Source organism: Raphanus sativus, chromosome 9 (assembly GCF_000801105.2).
Source record: "Raphanus sativus cultivar WK10039 chromosome 9, ASM80110v3, whole genome shotgun sequence".
NCBI classification, from domain to species: domain Eukaryota; kingdom Viridiplantae; phylum Streptophyta; class Magnoliopsida; order Brassicales; family Brassicaceae; genus Raphanus; species Raphanus sativus.
This window is the reverse complement of record NC_079519.1, coordinates 31,127,335-31,150,758: the sequence shown is the minus strand read 5'-3', so window position 1 is coordinate 31,150,758 and position 23,424 is coordinate 31,127,335. Positions and strand designations below refer to the sequence as shown.

General features: G+C 38.0%; 5 protein-coding genes across 6 annotated transcripts; 2 read left to right on the top strand and 3 right to left on the bottom strand.

The window, feature by feature from the left end:
* Window positions 1-12: 12 nt before the first annotated feature.
* LOC130499803 (pentatricopeptide repeat-containing protein At5g27460-like) lies at window positions 13-1,678 on the bottom strand. The gene is made up of 2 exons (XM_056994222.1): window positions 1,370-1,678; window positions 13-1,285 (listed from the first exon to the last, which is right to left on the bottom strand). Exons 1-2 carry the CDS (start codon window positions 1,601-1,603, stop codon window positions 77-79), a joined length of 1,443 nt encoding a protein of 480 aa, XP_056850202.1. The 5' UTR covers window positions 1,604-1,678; the 3' UTR covers window positions 13-76.
* Window positions 1,679-2,255: 577 nt separating this feature from the next.
* Window positions 2,256-7,627, top strand: LOC130499802 (mitochondrial Rho GTPase 1-like). Of its 2 annotated transcripts, XM_056994220.1 has the most exons (18): window positions 2,256-2,485; window positions 2,580-2,735; window positions 2,841-2,947; window positions 3,035-3,194; window positions 3,531-3,748; window positions 3,931-4,063; window positions 4,228-4,371; window positions 4,549-4,725; window positions 4,874-5,128; window positions 5,303-5,371; window positions 5,452-5,507; window positions 5,582-5,663; window positions 5,800-6,011; window positions 6,175-6,244; window positions 6,531-6,643; window positions 6,791-6,941; window positions 7,027-7,216; window positions 7,340-7,627. In XM_056994220.1, exons 4-18 carry the CDS (start codon window positions 3,192-3,194, stop codon window positions 7,411-7,413), a joined length of 1,947 nt encoding a protein of 648 aa, XP_056850200.1. In that variant the 5' UTR covers window positions 2,256-2,485; window positions 2,580-2,735; window positions 2,841-2,947; window positions 3,035-3,191; the 3' UTR covers window positions 7,414-7,627. The 2 variants fall into 2 exon arrangements, with proteins under 2 accessions (XP_056850200.1, XP_056850199.1); XM_056994219.1 differs by having other exon boundaries at window positions 2,580-2,947.
* Window positions 7,628-11,812: 4,185 nt separating this feature from the next.
* LOC108827457 (peroxisomal adenine nucleotide carrier 2) lies at window positions 11,813-15,407 on the bottom strand. The gene is made up of 5 exons (XM_018600859.2): window positions 15,182-15,407; window positions 12,893-13,124; window positions 12,614-12,760; window positions 12,386-12,543; window positions 11,813-12,295 (listed from the first exon to the last, which is right to left on the bottom strand). The coding sequence occupies exons 1-5, from the start codon at window positions 15,322-15,324 to the stop codon at window positions 12,001-12,003; spliced, it is 975 nt and encodes a 324-aa protein (XP_018456361.2). The 5' UTR covers window positions 15,325-15,407; the 3' UTR covers window positions 11,813-12,000.
* Window positions 15,408-16,078: 671 nt separating this feature from the next.
* On the top strand, window positions 16,079-20,311 carry LOC108827456 (mitochondrial Rho GTPase 1). Its single transcript, XM_018600858.2, is given in 16 exon segments — window positions 16,079-16,229; window positions 16,466-16,663; window positions 16,911-17,043; window positions 17,154-17,303; window positions 17,431-17,607; window positions 17,692-17,946; window positions 18,034-18,102; window positions 18,185-18,240; window positions 18,320-18,401; window positions 18,565-18,776; window positions 18,890-18,959; window positions 19,200-19,312; window positions 19,461-19,611; window positions 19,686-19,872; window positions 19,997-20,048; window positions 20,050-20,311. Coding segments are annotated over 15 exon segments (2,049 nt in total). The 5' UTR covers window positions 16,079-16,229; window positions 16,466-16,472; the 3' UTR covers window positions 20,201-20,311.
* Window positions 20,312-20,822: 511 nt separating this feature from the next.
* LOC108823788 (kinesin-like protein KIN-14S) lies at window positions 20,823-23,420 on the bottom strand (the record flags this gene model as incomplete). The annotated part of the gene is made up of 8 exons (XM_056994988.1): window positions 20,823-21,772; window positions 21,844-21,957; window positions 22,051-22,214; window positions 22,307-22,344; window positions 22,441-22,656; window positions 22,737-22,898; window positions 22,988-23,267; window positions 23,345-23,420. Coding segments are annotated over 8 exons (1,830 nt in total), but the record flags the coding sequence as incomplete, so codon positions are not given.
* Window positions 23,421-23,424: the final 4 nt, after the last annotated feature.

Here is a 23,424-nt window from a genome sequence, read left to right as displayed (position 1 = left end):
TGTAGACATGAATGCATTATAAAGGACATGTTTGGAAGTTGCACTTTCTTGCATACAAGGTTACAATCAACTCTCCTCAGCCAATTTGAATGTTGTCCAGCTTCATCATATCATAGATGTGAGAAGCTGGCCTCTGGACATGCTCATGCATTCTAAGTAGCAATCTGTATAAAGACAAGCTTGCAAGACCAAGACGATGTAAATCTCTAACATATGTGTTTGCTTCTTTGATCATCTCCTCCTTCTCAAAGTACTCAGCAATAGCCATGACAATTCTTTGAGTCGGTCTCCAATGGCATCCCTTCATTAGTTCAAATGCTTTGTGCATAGCATCTATAGCTTTCTCCATACTCTGACATTTCACCCATCCCTCCATCAAAATCTCCCAAGTCTTGTAGTTTGGCTTACCTCCTCTCTCCAACACACGGTTGTGCAGAGACTCGGCTTCCCGGATCAGTCCATTACGCACATAACCACCCAAGAGAACATTGGAGACTCTAACATCATAGTTACAGCAATTCTCCTCCCACTCCTCGAAGACCCTCTCAGCCTCCGCAAGATCGCCAAGTTTCACCAAAGATGACAACACACATATGTAGTTCGCACAAGTCATCCTCCCAGAAACAGACTTGGAACCTTCCCACAGACGAACAACTCCTTTCTTATCTCCTAAAGAAGCATAAAGCGTGATGAGGAAGAAGTATCCAAGCCTATTGCTCCTGTTCAACTTCTTCTCCGCACTCTCAAGCACCAACTTAGCCTTATCAACAAAACCAAACTTAACATAGACACTCCCTAGCGTACACAACGAGCTCCACCCAACTTCAACGCTCTTGTCACCAACCATCTCCCCATAAACACTCTCCACACCTCCAACACCACCCGATGCTTCGCAGCCGCACGCGTTCATCCAGAGATTGTAAGAGAGAACGTTCCTCGGTATTTTGTTCCTCTTCATCAACGCAATCACCATCGCTACTTTCTCGTACTGACGAGTCGCTTCGTAAAGCTTCATCATCTCGTTGAACGGGTGTGGAGTTACAAGAAACCCCAGCTCGTTCAGCTTCTCCATGAGAGCTTCCGCTTCCTTAACCAATCTACCTTTAACGTAGCCACGAAGGAGAGGAAGGTAAGCTGCTTTCAGCGAAACAGAGCTGCTTCGAAGCTGCTCGAAGTATTCCTCAGCTCGTTTCAAGCCATGGTTTTTAATGATCAGTTCCAGCTTAAGAGCAGTGTCTTCTGCACTAAAGTGAACATCTTTTCGAGTCCCCATCCACTCCATCATCTGATACACAAAGTTTAGAAAAAAAAGCTAAACTTGATTGTTTCTCTCTGTTTAATAATAATAAAGCTAGAGACTTTCGGAAACCTGGAGAGCGAGATCGTGACGGTTTGATCTGATTAGGCGGTTGGAGATGAACCGGAGCTCCGGTAACGTGACGGGGTGACCCGAGTCGACGCGTTGCTGAAGCAGAGAGGGGACACTGAGTCGTGGACCGTTCTTTCTTAGTATCTCCTTCAGTGTATCCGTGGAAGCGACTGAAGAGAGGAGCCTCGTGCTGGAGAAACTCGACTTCGCAACCAAGCGAATCCTGATGTACATTGTGGTTGGATGTTGGAGATGTGAGAAAGGAGAGAAAAGAAGCTCAAGTGATGGAAAGAATGGGGGGTTTCTAAAATAATCTGAAAGTTTTCGGGGTATTTATGTGTGTTTATGATAAATAGGATATATAGGAAAGAAGGGGGTTTATGGTATTAAAACTGAAAGTATTGGGGCATATATGTGATTTAGAAAGAAATTGGGGATCTTTCGGCGGTTTATCATCATTTAACGAAGGAGTTCAATTTACAGTGAACACCAAAACCCTAATCCACAGTCGTGAGTACGTCATCCTCTGTGCTCTTCAATTTGTGGTGATACGTTGTTTCTTCCATTGAGCTGATTTCATTTAAGGAGAGAAGAGCACGGACAATGTTGGCTATCTTTATATCAATCGAATTCGAGAAGAGAAGGGGAACGATCCGGAGATTCGTCACCAGACCGATGAGATCCTTTAGTCGCGTCATATTCTCTCCTTGAGCTTGATTTGCTAACAACATTTCTGGCGTTTCACTTCAATTTATGAAGTAGATTGTTTTCGAAAGGAGTTCAACAAGCAAGTGGCTAAGCTCAAAATATTTGGATTATGATTCTAATAAGTTACACTAAACCTTATTTTTGATCCAAATGTTTTTTTTTTTGGTACTAGTCTGGTGGTGAGGCGAGTCATGAAATATAGAAGAGCTAACCAGACGCTGCTGAGAAAGAGGCGGAAGATGATGTTTTGAACTCGGGTGCTGAGATTGCTGGAGCAAGAGGAGATGTTTTTGGGACAACATTCTTGCAAAATAAAAGCGAGGGTTCACAGGATTGCAGCCTCCTTTTCTCATGAGGAAGGAAGTCATGGCCAAGTGTGCACAGTTTGATGAAGAAGAACTCTACAAGGTCTTTAAACGTTACAAAATATATTTTCTTTAATTAATCTTGTTAGATTCATCTTGAATTTTGCATTCTGAGAGTATGTCTTTGTTTTATTCAGGTGATTAGTGAAGGAGATGACATATAACTTATTGCATATCATATGGATGAGTGGATCCATCCCAGCGAGCAAATTGCATCACCGGTCCTAGTGAGAATGACTCATGGGCAATGCTCGATGAGATGATAGAAGAACTCGCCAGATTTTTACCAAGCGGTACTTCTGATTTTTAGCCTATTGTATATTTGTATCATGATTCCTTTGCAGCCAAAACTTCCTTACGTATCGTGTTGATTGTCTCCGGAGCTTTGAATGATGCAGCTGCAAAGAAGTATGATTTGGAAGGTTGGTTTCCAGCGTCGTGTCCTCTTCCAACTGTACAGAGTACCAAGCTCGAAGACTTGAGATCAGATACGGTCAGAAACAAGGTAAACCTCTCTCTCAGTTGGTTTCATTCTATTAGCAGAGATATTCAGTCTTGTGTATTTACTTCTTAAGTGATTTTTTTCATGCAGAACAATGAGCAGACGAAGCAGTATGTGCATATGCTGACTTCAACTCTTACAGCTACTGAGTTTCGCCATTCTCAAGAACTACCAGCGAGACTGACGTTTTTGCCCTTCAAGACTAAACCCTTTGTTACCGAGACCAAGGGCAAAAAGTCTTAATTAAATGGTAAAATACACCCTCACTTTCACTAATAAAATACTTAAATCTTTCAGTCAACACCTAATCCGTCCTTGTTAATTGTTATCATGCTTATGTGAGCTCATATCAATTCACATATCATAGAAAAAGACTTTCAGTATAAGTCAATGGTAAAATATAAACCACCACTTTCACTAATAAATACTTAAATACAGCAACACTTTCAATAATTTTTCATGTGCGAGCTCACGCCAATTCACATATTATAGAAAAAGACTTTTATAAGTAAATGATAAAATATACACCACCGCTTTCACTGATAAATACTTAAATTTTACCTTTTCATTTTGATTTTTGTTGCAGTTTCAGATGGCGAGATACTCAGCTCGCGCCGTTGATTTAGCTAAATCTATACGAATCGTTGTGATTGGTGACAAGGGCACTGGAAAATCCAGCTTGATTACCGCTACAGCCACCAATTCTTTCCCTGACAATGTCCCTCCTGTTCTCCCTGATACCAAGCTGCCTTTACAGTTCTTCCCTGATGGTATACCCATCACCCTTGTTGACACTTCCTCAAGGTATCTTCATCTCTTTATATTTGTTTCCTCATGAAGAAGAGCATTGTTGTTGGGACAACATAAACACTTTGCCACCTGTTTAGTTACTGTTTGAAAAGAAAGGCTTATGTGGTATTCATACCTGGACAGCTTTGTTGATGTGCTATAAAGTATCTTTTAATTATTTCATATCTTGGGTTCAGGCCGGAAGATAGGGGCATGGTTGCCGAGGAATTGAAGCACGCAGATGCAGTGGTTTTGACACATGCCGTTGACCGACCTGAGACTCTCGAAGGTCTGAGTACATACTGGCTTCCAGAGCTTCGGCGGTTAGAGGTTTGATTTTCCTCTTTGTTTACATTTTTGGTCATGTCAATCTTGCTGTTGTAGTAGGTCTATAATTTCTCTCCTGGTGGGTCATATCACTGTTCTTGTGGTGAATTGTGTAAACGATTTGCTGTTACCTTATCAAGATTGCCTTGTGACCTTTTCTTTAACAGGTAAATGTTCCTGTAATAGTAGCAGGCTGTAAGCTTGACCTCGACAAGAACCAGGTCAGCCTCGAACAAGTGATGTCACCTATAATGCTACAATTTCCGGAGATTGAGACTTGTATCGGATGTTCTGCCCTGAAGCAAATCCAGGTATCATGAATTCTGTTATTCCTCTTCGGATTTATTATACATCTTAGCTCAAGCGTGGCACACAAGTTGGTTCGACTTTCAAGGTAGCTAAGGCATGTAATTGCCTTACGAGATTGGAATTGTTAAATTATATTTCAGACCTGAACTATCATCCTTATAAAATAAACTTTCCTGTAGGCACAAGAAGTTTTCTATTATGCACAAAAAGCTGTCCTACACCCAACAGCACCTCTGTTTGATCAAGAAACCCAGACATTGAAGCCACGGTGTGTAAGGGCCTTGAAGCGTATCTTTATACTCTGTGACCATGATAAAGATGGTGCTCTTAGCGAGGCTGAGTTAAACGCATTTCAGGTTTTATCTCCTCTTCTTGTGTTTCATCATTTCTTGTGTTATGTCTATTTCATCATCGATATGGCTCTAGCCTATCCTTTAGACTTTTCAAAAAAAAAAAAAAAAATTCTCTCATCCAAATGAGGCACCTAACAGTTGTCTCAAATAGGTCAAGTGCTTCGATGCACCATTGCAGCCTAATGAAATCAAAGGTATTAAGAGGGTTGTGCAAGAAAGGTTACCAGAAGGTGTGAATGAAACAGGAATGACAGTGACTGGCTTCCTGTTTTTACATGCACTCTTTATTGAGAAAGGGAGGCTCGAGACAACTTGGACTGTACTTAGGAAGTTTGGGTATAACAATGATGTAAGACTGGCTGATGAATGGCTTCCACCTTCATTATTCAAGAGAACACCTGATCAGGTAAATTGCAGAAACAGAATCATCAATCATCTATAACTGGATGAGCTGTATATCGAATTTTTTGTTTGAAATTTTTATTATTATCAGAAATAAGAAATCGGATGCTCACCAAGTTACATTAACATGCCTTCCTTGTCATGTGCAGCTAATGGTAGTGTTGTTTTGTTTTTGTAGACTGTTGAGTTGACAGATGTAGCAATCGAATTCCTGAAAGGAATGTATATGTTGTTTGATACCAATGGGGTAAGTCTCCTTTTTTTTTTTAATTAATGGCTTAGGCTGCAGTTTTTATATTTGTCTCTTAATGAATTTTCACTTTGCAGGATAATAATCTGAGACCTCAAGAGATCGAGGATTTATTTTCTACTGCACCTGAGAGGTATTTTCTCCACCTTCAGAAAGCAAAGAACGCGTAATTTAGATTACATTAAAACGCGAAATTATGAATTGCAGTCCTTGGAATGAAGTTCCATATGCGGATGCGGCAGAGAAAACTGCGCGTGGAGGACTTTCCCTTGACGCTTTCCTGTCACTGGTAATCAATAGTCTTACAAATGCTCAACAACTTAAGGAACATTTTGTATGCATGCACAATTGCAAATACATATACTCGTACTTCTTCGTTTCATTTTTATGTTTTTTTTCCTAATCTTCCAATTACATCCTTGCAGTGGTCACTGATGACATTATTAGAACCTGCTCGGAGTGTGGAACATTTGATTTGCATTGGATTCCAGGGCAAACCATCTTCTGCCATCCGTATTACTAGGAGAAGGCTTTTAGATCTCAAAAAGAAACGATGTGAAAGAAAAGTTTTCCAGTGCTTTGTTTTTGGACCCAACAGCGCTGGAAAATCTGCTTTACTGAATTGCTTCCTTGGAAGGTTTGTCATATTAGCTCTTTCCAAAACTTGTTGCATTTCCAAAATACAAACAGGAAAGAGTATAGTCCGGCCCATGTTTTTATACGTGGAGACGTTCGCATACTGGTAGAGCGCAAAATTGTCCTCTCCATGTGGTTGACATTCATGTCTCATCATTATCTAGGTCATATGCTGATAACCCGGGATCAACCACTGACGAGCGGTATGCAGTGAATATGGTCGATGTACCTGGGGTGAGTTGTGGAACACTTATGCAATTTGTCTCATTATGTGTGTGTTTGTGTGCGAATAAAGATACTGAATAAAGAATGGCAAGTGTTAGTTTGTGGACTTTGAGACGGGAGCTAGCTAGATATCCTAGATGAGTTGATACTATGGGCACATATGCATGTTGGGCGTTTTGAACAGAACTGTTCAGACTTGCTAGTTTTTTTGGCATCTTTTGAGGCTGTTTCTTTTCTCTACGTTTCTCTATGTAATATGTTCATTAATATGATGATTGCAAATCTCTGGGTGTAGAGTGCAAAGAAAACTCTTGTGATGAGGGAAATTCCTGAAGGTGGGGCTCAAGGTCTATTCTCATCCAAGGAGTCTTTGGCTGCATGTGACATAGCTGTTTTCGTGTATGACAGGTATATATTTTCCTTCTTTGGTTGGTTTAAATATGCTTCAAGTAGATGATGCCTTATCATTTTCTTATTGTGGGTTGTGTGAAACAAATGTCTGACGGTACCTTGAGGAGGCTTTGAGTTGCTGTTTGCATTGTTTATTTCCTGCAGTTCTGATGAGTCGTCATGGAAGCGAGCGACTGAGTTGCTTGTAGAACTTGCAAATCACGGTGAGGCCACTGGATATGAGGTACCTTGCCTTATGGTTTCAGCGAAATACGATATTGTATCATCCCAGATTTCCAGACAAGCATCCACTAAGGTAAGGGTTCTTGTTGATCTCTGAGTCAAATGAAAACAGCTTGAGTAAACCTGTAAAGCACCTTACAACACGGATCTTTTTGCAGGTGACACAAGATATGTGGATAGACCCTCCGGTATCCATCAGCTCGAAACTGGGGGATCTCAACAACTTATTCCGCAAAGTTATAACTGCAGCGCAACATCCTCATCTGAGTATTCCAGAGACCGAAGCAGGAAAAATCCGCAAACATCATTACAACAGGCTTTTCAACCGCTCTCTTATGGTTGTTTCAAGTACGTTTCCATCCGTAGTCTTTTAATCTTTGACACAACTTTTCTCACAGACTAACAAACACCGTAACCAAAAAAAGCTTCATACTCATGCTTGGTGAAATTATTTTTCAATTTGTATGACAGTCGTAGCTGCTGTTTTGGCTGTTGTGCTTGCTGCATACTTTGCGTATGTCTCAAGAGAGAGCGCTTCTGATTGAGAATGAAGAACCCAGTGTTGCAAGGTGCCAACGCTAAACGAAAATAGCAAGTCTCTTGTTATGATCTTATATTAGTAGAGCATTCTTGTTCCTACAACAATGTATTTGTAACAAATCCTTTTGTGTGTACCAGTGACTTACAATTTTCTTGCAACTGAATTTACCTCAAAGTCTCTTGCTTGCATCTAAATACTAGTGTTTAAGTTTTGGTGCTCACAGCAGAGGCAACTTTGGTTCCTACAACCTACCTTTTGTGGGAGTTTTTTTTCTTATTGCTAGAACGAGAAACCATGCATGTGGTTACCGTGATTTTCTCCTTGACCCGAGGGTCAATGTTTTTGCAATCCATAGGGAATGCATTTCGATAAGAGTCTTTAAGATATGAGCCTGCAAGCCTTTGATGACCCTGGAAATCGTTTTCTTGATTCTTTCTCAAGGCTTCTTCGCTTCACTGTCCTTCAAGTGATCTGCTGCTTGAATCACAACCTTGCACCTACAAAACACAATGAATGCAAGTAGATCAATATCCACCACAACCTTGCACCTACAAAACACAATGAATGCAAGTAGATCAATATCCACCAAAAGAGCCTGGATCAATATTTGTTTCTGTTTTGTTGGTTTTATATTCTATATATTTTTGTTAAGTTTAAGACGGTTGTTTATCATTCATTCCTCTCTCTTCCCTAAACGCTCCATCTTCTCTCTTAACCAAAAACTTTCAGGTTTTCAGATTTGTAGCTCCGGCGGCTTCCATAGTGTCGGAGTTGTGCTTTCATGTTTGTAAATCTTTTCGGTGTGGTTATTTTAAGATCCGTTTTGCTTCTGTTTTTTTTCGTTTTCTCTCTGTCTTCTGTTTGTGTCAAGTGTGTAGTTCTTTAAGTGTTTGAGGAGATCTTCGTTAGCTTGTAAGATGTGGTGTCGTTTGATTTCTTCGTCGCTGCGGTGGCTCACTTGATTGATTTGGCCAGACCTGTAATTTTTTCTGGTGTACGGTGCTGGTTGATGCCGTTTCTGATGTGGGTTGTTAATTCTTCCATCAGATCTGGTCAATTCTTTTTTTGTTTGAGTCGTTTGTGGTCGGTGTCTTAGTCTGTACTTTTCATCTCTTACTTGGTTTGGCTAATCGAAGGGCTCTGGTTTATGTCTCCCCATGGTTGGGGCTGTTGTCTCTGGGAAGAGGTGGTTCACATAACACCATCTTCGCCAGCTTGCGTCTCCGGGAAGAGGCGATTCCCTTACGCCATCTTCGCCGGCCGGTTCCATTCTGTTTTAGTTGATCTCCGGTTCGCGTTGTCTTATGTCTACTCTTGCGTGTTGGAAGATCAGAGCTTTGGATTCAATCCTTCTTTTCCAGTTTGGCTTAGCTGGTGGTGGTGGTTCGACGTGCTCTGTGAATCCGGAGGAATCTCAGGCCTGGCGTTACGGGAGTTCGTGGTGGAAGAAGAGGATTTCTTCCTCTTTGATTATTGTGTGGGCTTAAAGGCCTGGTTTAGTCTAATGGATGTTTCATTTTGGGCTTTGTTTGCCTTTCTGTTTGTTGTTTGTGTTGGACTTGTCCTTTTGGACTTAATCTTTTTATAAAATTCCAGATGACAAAAAAAAAAAAAGACGGTTGTTTATGAGTCACTGAATTGTGATGCTTTTACAAAATATTCAACTTTAATGTAATATATTTGTTTTTTTTTTAATTTTTAATTTGATTTTATAGTTAATTAGTTTCTTGTTGTTTTAGTTATCAGTTTCGGATTTTTTTTTTAATTTTAGTCTATTATTGAGGTTTAGAAATTAAAAAAATGCACAAAATCAATTACAAAATTTATAAACTAACAAATTTTCAAAATTATAAAAGAAGTTGTCTAAGATCATTCTAAAATTCTATTATTTAAAATATGACAATTCATTAAAAACAATCGACTGAAGTGAATATTGATCATTTTAATCAAAATTGTTGATCTAAATCATTCTTGAAAAAACACACACATAAAAGTAATTTTAAGTAAAATATTTTATTCTATTCATTTTTATTTATATAAGATAAATTCCTTTTTATTAAATTATATAATTTAAATATAAAATTGATATATTTATATTAAATTTCCTTTTATATTAATCTTCCTTTTTATTTTTGTAAAAGGAAATTTGTTTTTACTAAATTACATGTTTTAAATATAAAAATACCATATATTTTTATATGAAAGAGATTGCCCTTTTGAAAATAAGGTAATTTGGAAACAAAAATTAACAAAAAAATAAGAAAGTTTAAAATCTGAAACTTTTGGGGCATTTATTTAAAAATAAATTGCCAGTGGCTATCAACACTATATAAAGGTCAGTTTACAAAAAAAAACACCAAAACCAGAATCAGAGACTTCAGAGTTTCATCTTCTTTCTTCTTCACAGTTTAACGCTTCTCTGTGCTTGTGAAGATACTACGTTGTTTCCTCCTTTGATCTGCTTTCATTCAGAAAGAGAGAAGAGCACACACAAGACAAGAGATGTTGGATATCAATCTGTTTCGAGAAGAGAAGGGGAACGACCCGGAGATCATCCGTGAATCACAACGCCGGAGATTGCCGGCGTTAATCTCGTCGATGAGGTCATCAACCTCGACAAAGAGTGGTTTTGTTTGATTTTTAATGATGTTTTGTTTGTTTATTTGGAATAGGAAGCTGAGAAGAAGAAACAAGTCGCTGCTGACAAGGAAAAGGAAGTTGGTGATGCTTATAAAAAGCTCAAAGAAAAATTGAAGGAAGTTGGAAATCTCGTCCCCGACTCTGTTCCAGTTAGTAAGAATGAGGTTTGTGTTCCGTTTCTTGTCTGGCATTGTTGGTGACAGGACAGGACAAGAGGAGATGAATATTTGATAATAAGTTTGTGGTGTGGTGATTTCATATATATTTTGCAGGCGGATAATCCTGTGATTAGAGTTTGGGGTGAGCAGCCTGTTTTTGCGCCTGGTCAGAAGGTGATGAACCATGTCGATCTCCTTGAGAAGACCTTCATTGCAGATACTAAGAAAGGTAAATAGTAGTAGCATTGGTTTGAACACTTTTGGTCTTTTGTGTTTTGTTAAAGAGATTATGTTTTGGAACTCTCAGGTGCTAAAATTGCTGGAGGGAGAGGCTACTTCCTGAGAGGATATGGTGTGCTACTCAACCAAGCTCTTATCAACTTCGGGCTAGCCTTGTTGACGAATAAGGAGAAGAAGGATGTCATGGCCAAGTGCGCACAGTTGGAAGATTTTGATAACGAACTTTACAAGGTCTTTCTTGAACTTTAGAAGAAAAAAAAATTATTATGTTTTTAGTCTTGTCTTGAGCTTTTCATCCTGAGTTTAGGTCTTCTGTTTTAATCAGGTAACTGGTAAAGACAAAGAAAAAGAAAAAAGACGCAACTGGTGAAGGAAAAGACAAAGAAAAAGACGTAACTGGTGAAGGAAAAGACAAAGACCTTGATAAGGTAACTGGTAAAAAAGATGACAAAGACCTTGATAAGGTAACTTGTAAAAAAGAGGAAACATACCTGATTGCAACTGCTGAGCAACCTCTTTGTGCATACCATATGGACGAATGGATCCATCCCAGCGAGCTTCCCAAAAGGTATAATAATAAACATAGGCTATTTTGTTTCTTTTATGTATTTATTTTTGTAAAAGATGTATTGACAATATCCATTACGTGGGTCCAGATATGCTGGTTACTCGACCTGCTTTAGAACAGAAGCTGGTTCCCATGGAAGAGACCAGCTTGGCATTTTCCGTGTTCATCAGTTTGAGAAAATCGAACAGCTTTGCATCACCAGTCCTAACGGGAATGAATCTTGGGAAATGCTCGAGGAGATGATGAACAACTCTGAAGAGTTTTACCAAGCGGTAATTATTTCGTATCTTTTTAAAAAAAGTTATAAGCATGTCACAATGTTTTTGTTTTCTTCTTTTTAAGTTAGCCAATTGTATAATAATGATTATTCATTCAATTGTTTTATTAATGCAGCTAAAACTTCCATACCGAGTGGTAGAGATTGTCTCTGGAGCATTGAACGATGCAGCTGCTAAAAAAGTATGATTTGGAAGGTTGGTTTCCTGCGTCTGGTACTTACAGAGAGCTTGTGTCATGTTCCCCGCTACAGAGAGAACCATTTGCTGCATTCTCGAGAACTACCAGCGAGAGGATGGTGTGGAGATCCCTGAGGCTTTGCAGCCGTTTATGCGCGGAGTAACGTTTTTACCTTTCAAGAAGACTAAGTCTGTAGTTGCCGAGACCAAAGAGCCAAAGGTCTAAAGCTTAATTGACAGTAGATATTATCTGTGTGTTTTTTTCTTTAGATCCTGTGGTCCTTTTTAAGGACTAGCTTTTTTTTTTTTTATGTTACCAGCACCTTTTTATCTATCATCTGATCACAGGAGATCCTTTCTTACTTTTATTACAACTGAAAAAAACACACAAACATAACTAACAATATGAAGCTTTGTCAGATCCTTGCTCAAAAAATCAATTGTTTCTTGAAATGAGAAAAAAAAAAAAATACAACACTTTTGCCTGCTTTTGAAAGCTTTTAAATACTGCCACAAACCGAAGTCTTTTGCTATTGCAATTTTTGTGAGCTTTTCAACCTACCTTTTGTGACAAACAGAGTTTTTCTTAAGGCTAAGATGAGAAACCATGTGGTTGCTGTGATTTTCTCCTTGATCATGAGTAGCAACGCCGAGCTCAGAACTGTCTTTAAGATCTGAGCCTGCAAGCCTTTGAAGAAGCCTAAGACCCCTTCTTTTTCCCATATAGCATAGATGACCCCTGGTATCGTTTTCTTGATTCTTTCTCGGGGCCTCTTTGCTTCACTGTCCTTTGTGTCATCTGCTGCTTGAATCATCACCTTGCACCTACCAAAAAAAAAAACCATGAATGTGTATATAGATCAATGACATGACAAAAGAGTAGTTACCGGCCGGAAGCTATAATAATAATAATACCTGATGAGTGGATAAGTGATGACGGTAGCAGCAGTTTTTGAGATGGCACCCAACAAGAAGGCCATAAAGGAAGAGATGACTACAGGGGAAGAGTCTTTGTTGGCTTTTGCCTTTCTTTTCTCAACGAGGTTCTGTTTCAGCTGATCAAACACTGTATACTACAAAAGAGAAGCTCACTGTTCAGCTACTCTAATAACAATGTAAATATGACGTGGATGATGATGGTACCTGAATAGCAGGATTAGGGGTGAGTAAAAGAGTAATCCCCATGCCATCATATGCATCTCCCCAAGTACCCTCGGTTAAGGTCTTCCAAAACCCTTTTGCATTTCCAAACTCGCTTGTTTGCATCCTTGATGAAGCTGTATCTAGAGGCTACACACAAAAACATAGTACTTGGAGTTAATTAACGTAGAAGACCAAGTAGGAAACACCTTAAAAAAGACACACAAAACAGTCAAAACATATATAGCACAAGTGAGGTGCAAAAAAAAAGATAAAACATACTTGGGTCAATATATTGGTAAAAGCAGCAGAAGCAGCAGCGATGAGAAGGTTAGCCTTAGTGCCAATCGACTTAGAACCTATCCTCTCGCTATGCAACCTCTTGAAATAGCTGTAACTGTAGAAGTAGATGAAGGAGGAAACAAAGGACTGCACGTTCTTAGTCCCTAGGCCTTGATACAAGGAGAGAACGTTCCCTGAAGAAATCGCTTCCCAAAAGACATCTGATATGCGTCTGTAAAGGTGTGGTTACAACACCAAACAGCTTTAGAATAACTCTCAACATTTTGAAGATGGATTGATAACTTGGTTTGCAACCAGGGAGTCAAGACCATAAATTTTGATCTGTATAGTTTCCTTTTAGGTTCTTAGTATTCATACAAAATAGGAAGCACTTGATGTACAAAAGGTTTTTTGCTTTGAATAAAATTTAACATTTATTCAAAAAAAAAAATAACTCTCAACAACAACAACAACTAAAAACACTCTTGTCCTAAAACACAGCTTATTTAACAGTTGTAATATCTACAAGTGCATGACTTTTTGAGATATGTAGCTTCTCAAACACCATCTACGAACTGTAGTCTTGACCAAAAGCGATTCCGGGGTATAATTGGAAAGTAAAAAGAAGGATACTGCTTTAAAATTCACTAGATTTTGACCCGCCCTTCAAAGAGCGGGTATATTTTTGTTTTACATTTTTTTAGAAATTTTAATTTCATGTTTGTGTATTCTTTGTAAATCATATTTGTGTTTTCTGTGATCATATTTGTGTAAAAAAATTACTTTTTAAAAAATTCAGTAAAATATTTTCATAATTATATTGAATTTGTGATTTTTCATAACTATAAACACTTCTATCATAGTCATTTCATATATTAATTGTACTTTATTTCTAACAACTATTTCTTAAATAACGAAGTAATATTATTTTTGATCCACGTTTTCAAAGTGCAAATTTATTTGCCGAAAAAATAAAATTTATTGAATATAAATTTATATTTCTGACTATTTATTTACATTTAAATGTTACAAAGAAAGCATTATATATGTGAATATTATAATAGGTTTAAAGTTTAAATAAAAATAATTTTGATGATGAAATATATAATCAGGTTTAAATAAAATCAGAATATTGTGGTATTTATTAGCATTTTGAATTATTCACGCAATTAAATATTCGTACTCGAAAAACTAATATAGAATCTATCCCATAAGTCTAGGCCTCGAATCTGATTAAATTGGACCTATATATTAAAATATTAATTTATTATATTTATCCAAATTTTGCTAAATTTAATTTATGATATAGTTTTAGTATATTTTCATATATGATATGAATCCACGGTACCAGTGGTAAATCTAGTGATCTACATTGAATTCAGCTTAGATTTTGAATTAAATTATAAAATTTCTATTTAGAAATCCCATACGATTAAAAATCCATCAAATTTTCATTTATCCGTGATTTTGTAATGGTGGACCCGAAAAATTGAGATAAATTTAATTATCTTTTAATTATTTAATTTCATGATAATTATTATTTATCGGCAAAATCCGAATTTTGTAGATATATTAGTTAAATAAATTTGTATTTCATGAATTGAAATAAAAATCTAATTATTTTTATTTTATATTAACTTTTTCAATGGTAAATAATATTATATTAATTATTTATTTTATTAAAAGGTCAGGGTTAGTAAATATAAAGCATAAACTTAGATTTTAAATATTAGTAGTCATAATAGGAAGAATAAAGGTGGTTATTAATTTGGATTAATTAATGTATTATTGTTGATTAATTACATATATTTTCCGTAACAAAATGTGCATATATTTTCAAAAAAAAGTGCTGTAATTATTATACATATTTAAATCGACATATATCAATAATTTATTTGTACATTTTCATAAATGTTGCAGTTATGGATCCTAGAATATAGGAATTGAAGAAAAGCAGTTATAAAATATTTGGTTTTTTTAGTAAGCCCCGACCATTATGGAGTTAAAAGTAGTTACAAAATATTTATTTAGATTCAGTTATAGAATATATGGTTTTTTTATTGTGGAAAAAATAATTGTTGGACATAACCTCATATCAATTGGACATGTTGAAGAATTAATAGTATTGATTAGCTCGAGGGGCAGTGAGAAGCTCAAAGAATCGAACTTTAAGGGATAATTAGATTATATAAACTAACCCAAGTGAATGTTATGATCCAGATTGATAGAAACGAACACGAAATTGAATTTTTTTTTGAGATGATCGATCATTCATGGGGGTAACCTAACCTGTATTTGTGGTTACCGGGGACACTGATCTCGGCCTGGTACTTGGATTTGCAGGTATCGAGAGGGTATAAGATGGTTGTGCTTAGAAGGGATCCTATAGCTCCGGATGTTGCCTCCGAGATAGACTCCAAATCAACTCCCATCTTCTCACCTATCACTCAGCACTGCAGCACCGCGAAGAGATAGGATAAAGCAGCGTTGAAGAGATGGAATTGAGGGAGAAGGTATGGGTCTAAGATTTTTAAAATGGGCAAAATCTAACGATAAAAAATGGCGCCACGTGTTTTTTTCATTATAATGTTGAACAAAAAAAAGTTCTATAATTTAACTAAATAGTTTGAAAAATATAAAATCCAACTCATTTTGTATTCAAATTAAATAAATAATTATATTTTGTTAGTTATATAATAAAAAGATGTATGGTTGTGCATTTACTCCTCTACATAATTATATAAAATAATCCCGTTTCAAAATTAGATATTTTTTTAAATTAAATTTCAGTACAAATATTTTTAAATAATTTAATATAAAGTCCTCTTTATTAATTTATTTTTTATTCCTAATTAAAATAAAATATTATAAATTTCAGTAGTTAAATAAAAATAAAAATATTAATTTGTGTAAAAAAATGTTACTTATTTTAAAGCAACATATGTTAATTGCTATTCATTCACCTATCCTCAAAAAACAAATGCAGCATAAGTAAATTGTAAAACCAAACTTTGAAAAAGAAAAAGAACAATTCATAGGAATTACTTAAACTAAAAATAAAAAAGTTACTTTTGAAGAAAAAAATACAAAAATAACTAACTTTTGCGTGGTAAAAAAAATAAAGGGAACTAACTTATGCGTGGTGATAAAGGATAAAAAGGTGTAATTACGGTAACGCCACTATAATAATATTAATAAGAGAAAGCGAAGAAGCCTTTAGAGAGAGTTTTATCTCCTCCCCCTCCTTGGTTGCGATCATCGTCATAACTCTCTATCTAGGGTTTATCTTCCAAGGGGGTTTTTCAAACCTCTCTCATTCTCAATCTCCAGTTTTAAGGTCAGCGCTTACTTCTCGTTTCTCTATATCCAATCTTTCATCTCAGATTACTCTTTTCTGTTATCTATCATCCATGCTTTGCTTGAAAACTCGACTTCTTTCTCGACTCGTCTTCCTCAAAACCCAGTTGCAAAGTCTCAGTCTTTTTCGTCTCAAACTTGCAAAGATCCTTTCTTTTTCTTTTTTTTCTACTTGGATTGAATTCAATTTTGGATTTTGATGATGTTCGTTTGCAGTTTCCAGATGGCGTCCCCACCTAACTCTGTTCGGATCGTTGTGGTTGGTGACAAGGGCACTGGGAAGTCAAGCTTGATTGTCGCTGCAGCCACCGAATCTTTCCCTCCCAATGTGCCTCCTGTTCTCCCTGATACCAAGCTCCCTTTTCAGTTCTACCCTGACAATATACCCGTCACCCTTGTCGACACTTCCTCAAGGTATCTTTACATTTACTTCTTGGAGATAATAGTTTCTCTCTCGGATTAAAAATGCTATAATGTTAGATAAAGAATGTGGCTTTTGGTTTATGGCATATGAGTCTCATACTTTAGCGCTTCTTTAAGACTTGAAAGAATACTATTAGTGTTAGCTCTCTCTCAGATGACATCGTTGTTAGTTATACTTGGACAGGTTTTGTTGATGTGCTATAAGCATCTTTTTGATATTTCTTATTCTTGGTTTCAGGCCGGAAGATAAGGGCATGGTTTCCGAGGAGTTGAAGCTCGCAGATGCTGTGGTTTTGACATATGACTGTGACCGACCTGAGACTCTCGAAAGTTTGACCCTCAGGTGGCTTCCAGAGCTTCGTCTGTTAGAGGTTTTATTTTCCTTTCTCTCTCTCTCTCTTCATTCTAGTAGGTGTTTAGCTTCTCTCCTGGTGTTGCTGTGGCCTTATTAAGATTGGCTTGTGACCTTTTTTTGTAACAGGTAAAAGTTCCTATAATAGTAGCAGGCTGTAAGCTTGACCTCAGAGACGACAACAACCCGGTCGTCCTCGAAGAACTGATGGCACCTATAATGCACCAGTTTCGGGAGATTGAGACTTGTATCGAGTGTTCTGCCCTGAAGCAACTCCAGGTATCATCATGACTTCTCTTTATTCCTCATTGGGATTTTATTATATGTCTTAGCTCAAACATGGCACAAAATTTGGTTCGAGTGGTTGGTTTCTATCATCCTTATTCAGAAAAAAACTTTCCTGTAGGCACAAGAAGTTTTCTATTATGCACAAAAAACTGTCATCCACCCAACAGCACCTCTGTTCGATCAAGAAACCCAGACATTGAAGCCACGGTGTGTAAGGGCCTTGAAGCGCATCTTTATACTCTGTGACCATGATAAAGATGGTGCTCTAAGCGAGGCTGAGTTAAACGCATTTCAGGTTTTATTTCCTCTTCTTCTTCTTCTGTTTCATCGTTACATGTGTGTTCTGGCAATTTCTTCACCTAATAGTTCTCTCAAATAGGTCAAGTGCTTCCATGCACCACTGCAGCCTTCCGAAGTCGAAGGTGTTAAGAGGGTTGTGCAAGAAAAGTTGCCAGAAGGTGTGAATGAAGTAGGACTGACATTGACTGGCTTCCTGTTTCTACATGCACTCTTCATTGAGAAAGGGAGGCTTGAGACAACATGGACTGTACTCAGGAAGTTCGGGTATAACAATGATATAAGACTCGCTGATGAATTGCTTCCACCTTCATTATTCAAGAGAGAACCTGATCAGGTAAATTGCAGGTTCATTGCTGTTATCTATTTTTTTTTTGTTTGGAAATGTATTATATCGAATGGTTGTGTTTGTTGTTATTTGTAGAGCGTTGAGCTGACAGATGTAGCAATCGAATTCCTGAAAGAAAAGTATATGTTGTTTAATGCGGATGGGGTAAGTCTCCTTTTTTGTTTTAACTAATGGTTTAAGGTTGCAGGTCTTATAGTTGTCATTAATGAATTTTTACACTTTGCAGGATAATAATCTTAGACCCCAAGAGATCGAGGATCTTTTTTCAACTGCACCTGAAAGGTACCTTCTTCACCTCCAGAAAGCAAAGTACGTTTATCATATCTAGATCGCATTAAAAAGCCAAATTGTGAAAATGCAGTCCCTGGAAGGAAGCACCGTATCAGGATGCCGCAGAGAAAACTGCCCTTGGAGGACTGTCTTCTGACGCTTTCCTGTCACTGGTAATCAAAACTTAAGGAACATTTTGTATACATGAACAATTGCAAATACATTTACTCGTGCAATTAAATCTGTCAGACATAATATTTCTGTATCTTTATTTCATTGATCCAGTTCAAATTTTTATGTTTTTTTTTCCATAATCTGTCAACTCTATCCTTGCAGTGGTCACTGATGACACTATTAGAACCTGCTCGGAGTGTGGAACATTTGATTTACATTGGATTCCAGGGTGGTCCATCTTCTGCCATTCGGCTTACCAGGAGAAGGCTTTTAGATCGCAAAAAGAAGCAGTGTGAAAGAAATGTTGTCCAGTGCTTTGTTTTTGGACCGAATAGCGCCGGAAAATCTGCATTACTGAACTGCTTTCTTGGAAGGTTTGTCATATTAGCTCTCTTTCCAAAAGAGTATCAACCCCTTTCCTTGTTTTTATGAGTGGAGACGTTCGTTCGCATGTGGTTTACATTTATGTTTCTTCATGATGATCTAGGTCATATGGTGATAACCAGGAATCAACGACTGACGAGCGTTATGCAGTAAACATGGTCGATGAAACTAAGGTGAGTGGGAATACTTTTTTGCAATTTGTCTGTGTTTGTGTGCGCATAAAGATATAGTTTACGTAGTATTGTCCTCGCAAACAGTGTCCGCTTTGCAAAACATTAAACAATAACGGCGGACTTGAGTGTTAGTATAGCTTTTTGATGAGTTTTTTTTGGCATCTTTTGAGGCTAATTTTCTCTAAGTTTATTAGTGTAATTTGCTCGTTAATCTGATTATTACAAACCTCTGGGGTGTAGAGTGCAAAGAAAACTCTTGTGATGAGGGAAATTCCAGAAGATGGAGCCGAAGCGATATTTTCATCCAAGGAGTCTTTAGCTGCATGTGACATAGCTGTCTTCGTGTATGACAGGTATATATTTTCCTTCTTTGGTTGGTTTAAATATGCTTTTAAGTAGATGCCTTATCGTTCTCTACTTGTATTCTGTGTAACAATTGCGTTCATTTGTGTGTAAATGTTTGCATCCGTAGTGATTTTTTGTTTTCCTTTACTACTGCAGTTCTGATGAGTCGTCACTGAAGCGAGCGACTGAGTTGCTTGTAGAAGTTGCAAATCACGGTGAGGCCACTGGATATGAGGTTCCCTGCCTTATGGTTTCAGCGAAAGACGATATTGCATCATCCCAGATTTCCATTCAAGAATCCACCAAGGTAAGGGTTCTTATTTGATGATGCTCTGAGTCAAATGAAAATAGCACCTTACATATATATAATCTTTTTTGCAGGTGACACAAGATATGGGAATAGAGCCTGCTGTATCCATCAGCTCGAAGTTGGGGGACTTCAACAACTTATTCCGCAAAATCGTGACTGCAGCGCAACATCCTCATCAGAGTATTCCAGAGACCGAAGCAGGAAAGAGCCGCAAACATTACAACAGACTAATCAACCGCTCTCTTGTGGGTGTTTCAAGTAAGTTTTTCGTTTCTTTGACTCTTGAATCTTGGACACAAACAGACAAACCTATGACAAAAAAGCTTCATACTCATTGCTTGGTGAAATTTTCTTTTCATTTTTTTTTTAATTTGTATAACAGTTGGAGCTGCTGCTGTGGTCGTTGGGCTGGCTGCATACCGCGTGTATGCCGCCAGAAAGAGCGCTTCTGCCTGATAGAAGGATTGAGAATGAAGAGCCCAGTGTTTCAAGAAGATTGCAAATCTCCTGTTCTGAGTTTTATCATTCCAAAAGTTTTAACCAGAGAGTACTGTTTTTTAGAAGATTTAATGGAGATGGGGTTTGAAGTAATAGTTGATCCATAGGAACAGAAACATTTAGGGAACCAAAAAAGAAAGAGAGAACATATACTACCATTGTGTTGAGTTTCTTCAATAACAAAAGAGCTTTTTGTCTCGTTGCTGTGGGATCTTGTCTTTATTTGCTCTGTTCTCCAAATTAACTATTACCTTACCATTTCCGTTTTCCAAGTGTTCCGAGAATGAGCTCTTTGTAAAGACAGAGAGTCTGCTTCTGTCTCATGTGTTTCAGTCTGTTAGCGCTGCTGATGCTTTCGGCTTTCCGGCTTTGAGTATTAGTGGTTTTAGGACACATTTCTTTTGTCATTGGTGGTATCATGGAATGCTTGTTCTTTGAATCTATGCTTCTATGACTTGTACAATGTCTCTTGCGACCTGTGTGGCTTGTAGGATTTTGTTTACCGTTTACCCAAGAAGCATAGCTGGGAGTGACATAAACCAATGACTTAACAATTTTCTTTTGTATATCTCTTGCTTGCATCTAAGACTAGTTTTTAACTGTTTTGGTGCTTCTAGGACTAAGCCTCACACCAGAGACAACTTTGGTTCCTTCCGCTGCTACTAATGTATTGCAGCTTTTGTAGTCTAATAGTTTCTTCTTATGCACTGGAGCCAAGATTTAAATTTCATCAAATCCATAACACAAAAGGTCTCTCAATAGAGTTGTTGTAGTTAAACACTTCGAATGAAGACCAATTAAAGAAAAAAAGTAACATAGATCCTATTTTAACATTCGACTTGGACCAAACACTTTCACAAAGACAGTGAACAAAAGACCACTACTGTTCCCTCCGGACCAAATCGGTGGCAACAGAAGAAGCTCGCCTCGGTGTGAAGGAAGGTCTTCTGTTCCTGAACTTAAGCGGACTCCAAACCACAGCCTTCTTCTGCAATGCTACCACCGTGGGATGTGTCGGCTTCCACGAGCTGCCTCCTCCTCCTCCTACAACAGGGCTCTTGTTGAATCTGCTGCTGCTTTTCATTGCATTAGGAGTCACCAGATTGCGATCCGGAGCGAATAGATTGGAATATCTTGCCTTCCTCGGGTTACCACCACGGAATGAAGAAATAGAAGGTGGGCGTAATGGAGTGGTCATGTTCATGTGAGATGGTTCTGGTCTCAACGTTGCAATAGAGACTCTCCTTCTCGGCTGGAGTGTTTTATTATTGCCTGTCGCAATGGCTAATGGAGGAGGAGCTGGTCTGAATGCGATTGAGCTTCTTCTTGGTTTCATTAGTGCATTGATGTCCACTAATGATGATCTTCTGAGGCTGTTATTGTTGTTCTCTTTGCTTGTTGCTTGACTTGCGTCTGAAAATCTCTTGGCAGGAGGACCCTGAGATGGTTGTTGTTGGGGCATGAAGTTTGTGATTCTTCTGAGTGGCATTCGCATTGATCTTGTGGGTGCCAAAGGTGGCTTTTTCTCTGTGATTGTCGGTAGTGCCTCTCTCGGTTGTCTAGATGTTGTTGATGACGATGATGCGGTCGCTAAGGCTCGTGTCTCCTGCTTGATTCTGGTTTTCCTTTCTTCTGCTAATTGAAATTCCAGGTCACGAACCTGCAAAATGATTTGGTTTCAAATGTTAGAGCTTAAAAGAGGAAAACACTCCTTCAGTTAAAGCGGACTACCTTATCTTGAAGTCCTTTACATATGTGTTCTCTAGCAGTGAGGCGTAGCTGTAGTGACTGCACATTGTCCTGCAGCTTCTTAGTTTCTTTTTCCTCTTGCTTCAGCTTCTCAGTCTGTTAATTATCACAAAGAAGACAACAAAAGACAGCCAGCTTAGAGTTAAGTTTAAGCTTTAGATGAATAGAAGCTCAGACGAATCGCGTTACCATTTGTTTTAACTTGAGGAGTTCAGACACATCCGTCTGTTTCCGGGCAGGTCCACTTTCGATTCCGCGAACTCTGCTTGCGAAGTTTAATGAGCAAAGCGTCTCTCCTTGATCGGCAGAACTGGGGCTAATCTGAACAAACATCAATGTTTTGCAATCTCCACCTGTATAAGTCACAATGAAATGGGCACATGAGATCAAATACATGTCTTATGGTTCATGTAAACAACCGAAAAATAGGACAAGTTTTACTAACCCAATGAGTTTTGTAGCATATGAGTGAGCTTTGAGTTTCTATCATTGCACAACAAGGAGAGAAAAGTTTGTTAAGAGCATAAAGCAGTTAAGCTCAAATACAATGTCTCGACAGAGGAGGACGAAGGGAAAAACCTGTAAGGAATGTGGCTTGTTTTGGATGCAAGGGCGGCGATAACATCACCGAGTGCCGAAAGAGACTTATTGATAAACTGAGATTCTTTAAGCCTTTCTCCTTCAGTTTCTACCTTTCCTACTCGCTCACTTCCAGCCAAGTCCACCAGCCAAAGATGGCTTCTGGTTTTGTGGCCATTGATCAAATTCTCTCCCTTCACTGTCACTCGCAACAAGCTGGACAAAAAGAAAACTTTAGTAGTGTGAAAAAGGTTTTGTTGTACATGATTTTAGTCTCCAACCCCGCTTTAGCTTACCAATGAGAGCGGCTGCTTTGCTCGTTTGCAGCTGTTGATCCCACAGATCTAACAGAATATCCTCTCTTCAGCAGATCCCACACTTCATCTGTGTTGAAAACTTGTGCTTCAACTAATCCAGGGACTTCTTGTGTTCCTTCTGCTGATTGCTTAACTTCCAACCTTCATTAGTTCAACACATATTAAAAACAAAAGAGAGAAACTGTAAGGTGATATAATTCTATTTACCAAGAACAAAATGAAGGACCTACTTTTTAGGAGGATGGTTTGAGTTATCAACCAGGAGGTCCCTTATCTTCTCATTGTAAACCTCCAACATGCTAACAGATAGCTCAAACTTCATGAGACGACTTCTACTCTCTGAAGAGCGAAACAATTCTTCTAATGTCTTGTAGTTGACTCCTCTATTATCTGGTGTTCCTTCCATGGTAAATGTTTTTCCGGTTCCAGTTTGGCCATAGGCAAATATGCAGACATTGTAACCATCCAGCACAGAAGTAACAATAGGTTTCGTCTGTGCAAAAACAGTCTCTGCACATAAAAGAAGACATTGTAACCATCCTAGTACAGTTAGATAAGAAAAATTCATGGTAACCCCCTCAATTTACCTTGGCTATCCTCAGGCTTAAATACATGGTCAAACTTAAAATGCTTCTTGGAGGAATCGGTTGAAAGTATCTGAAGATCG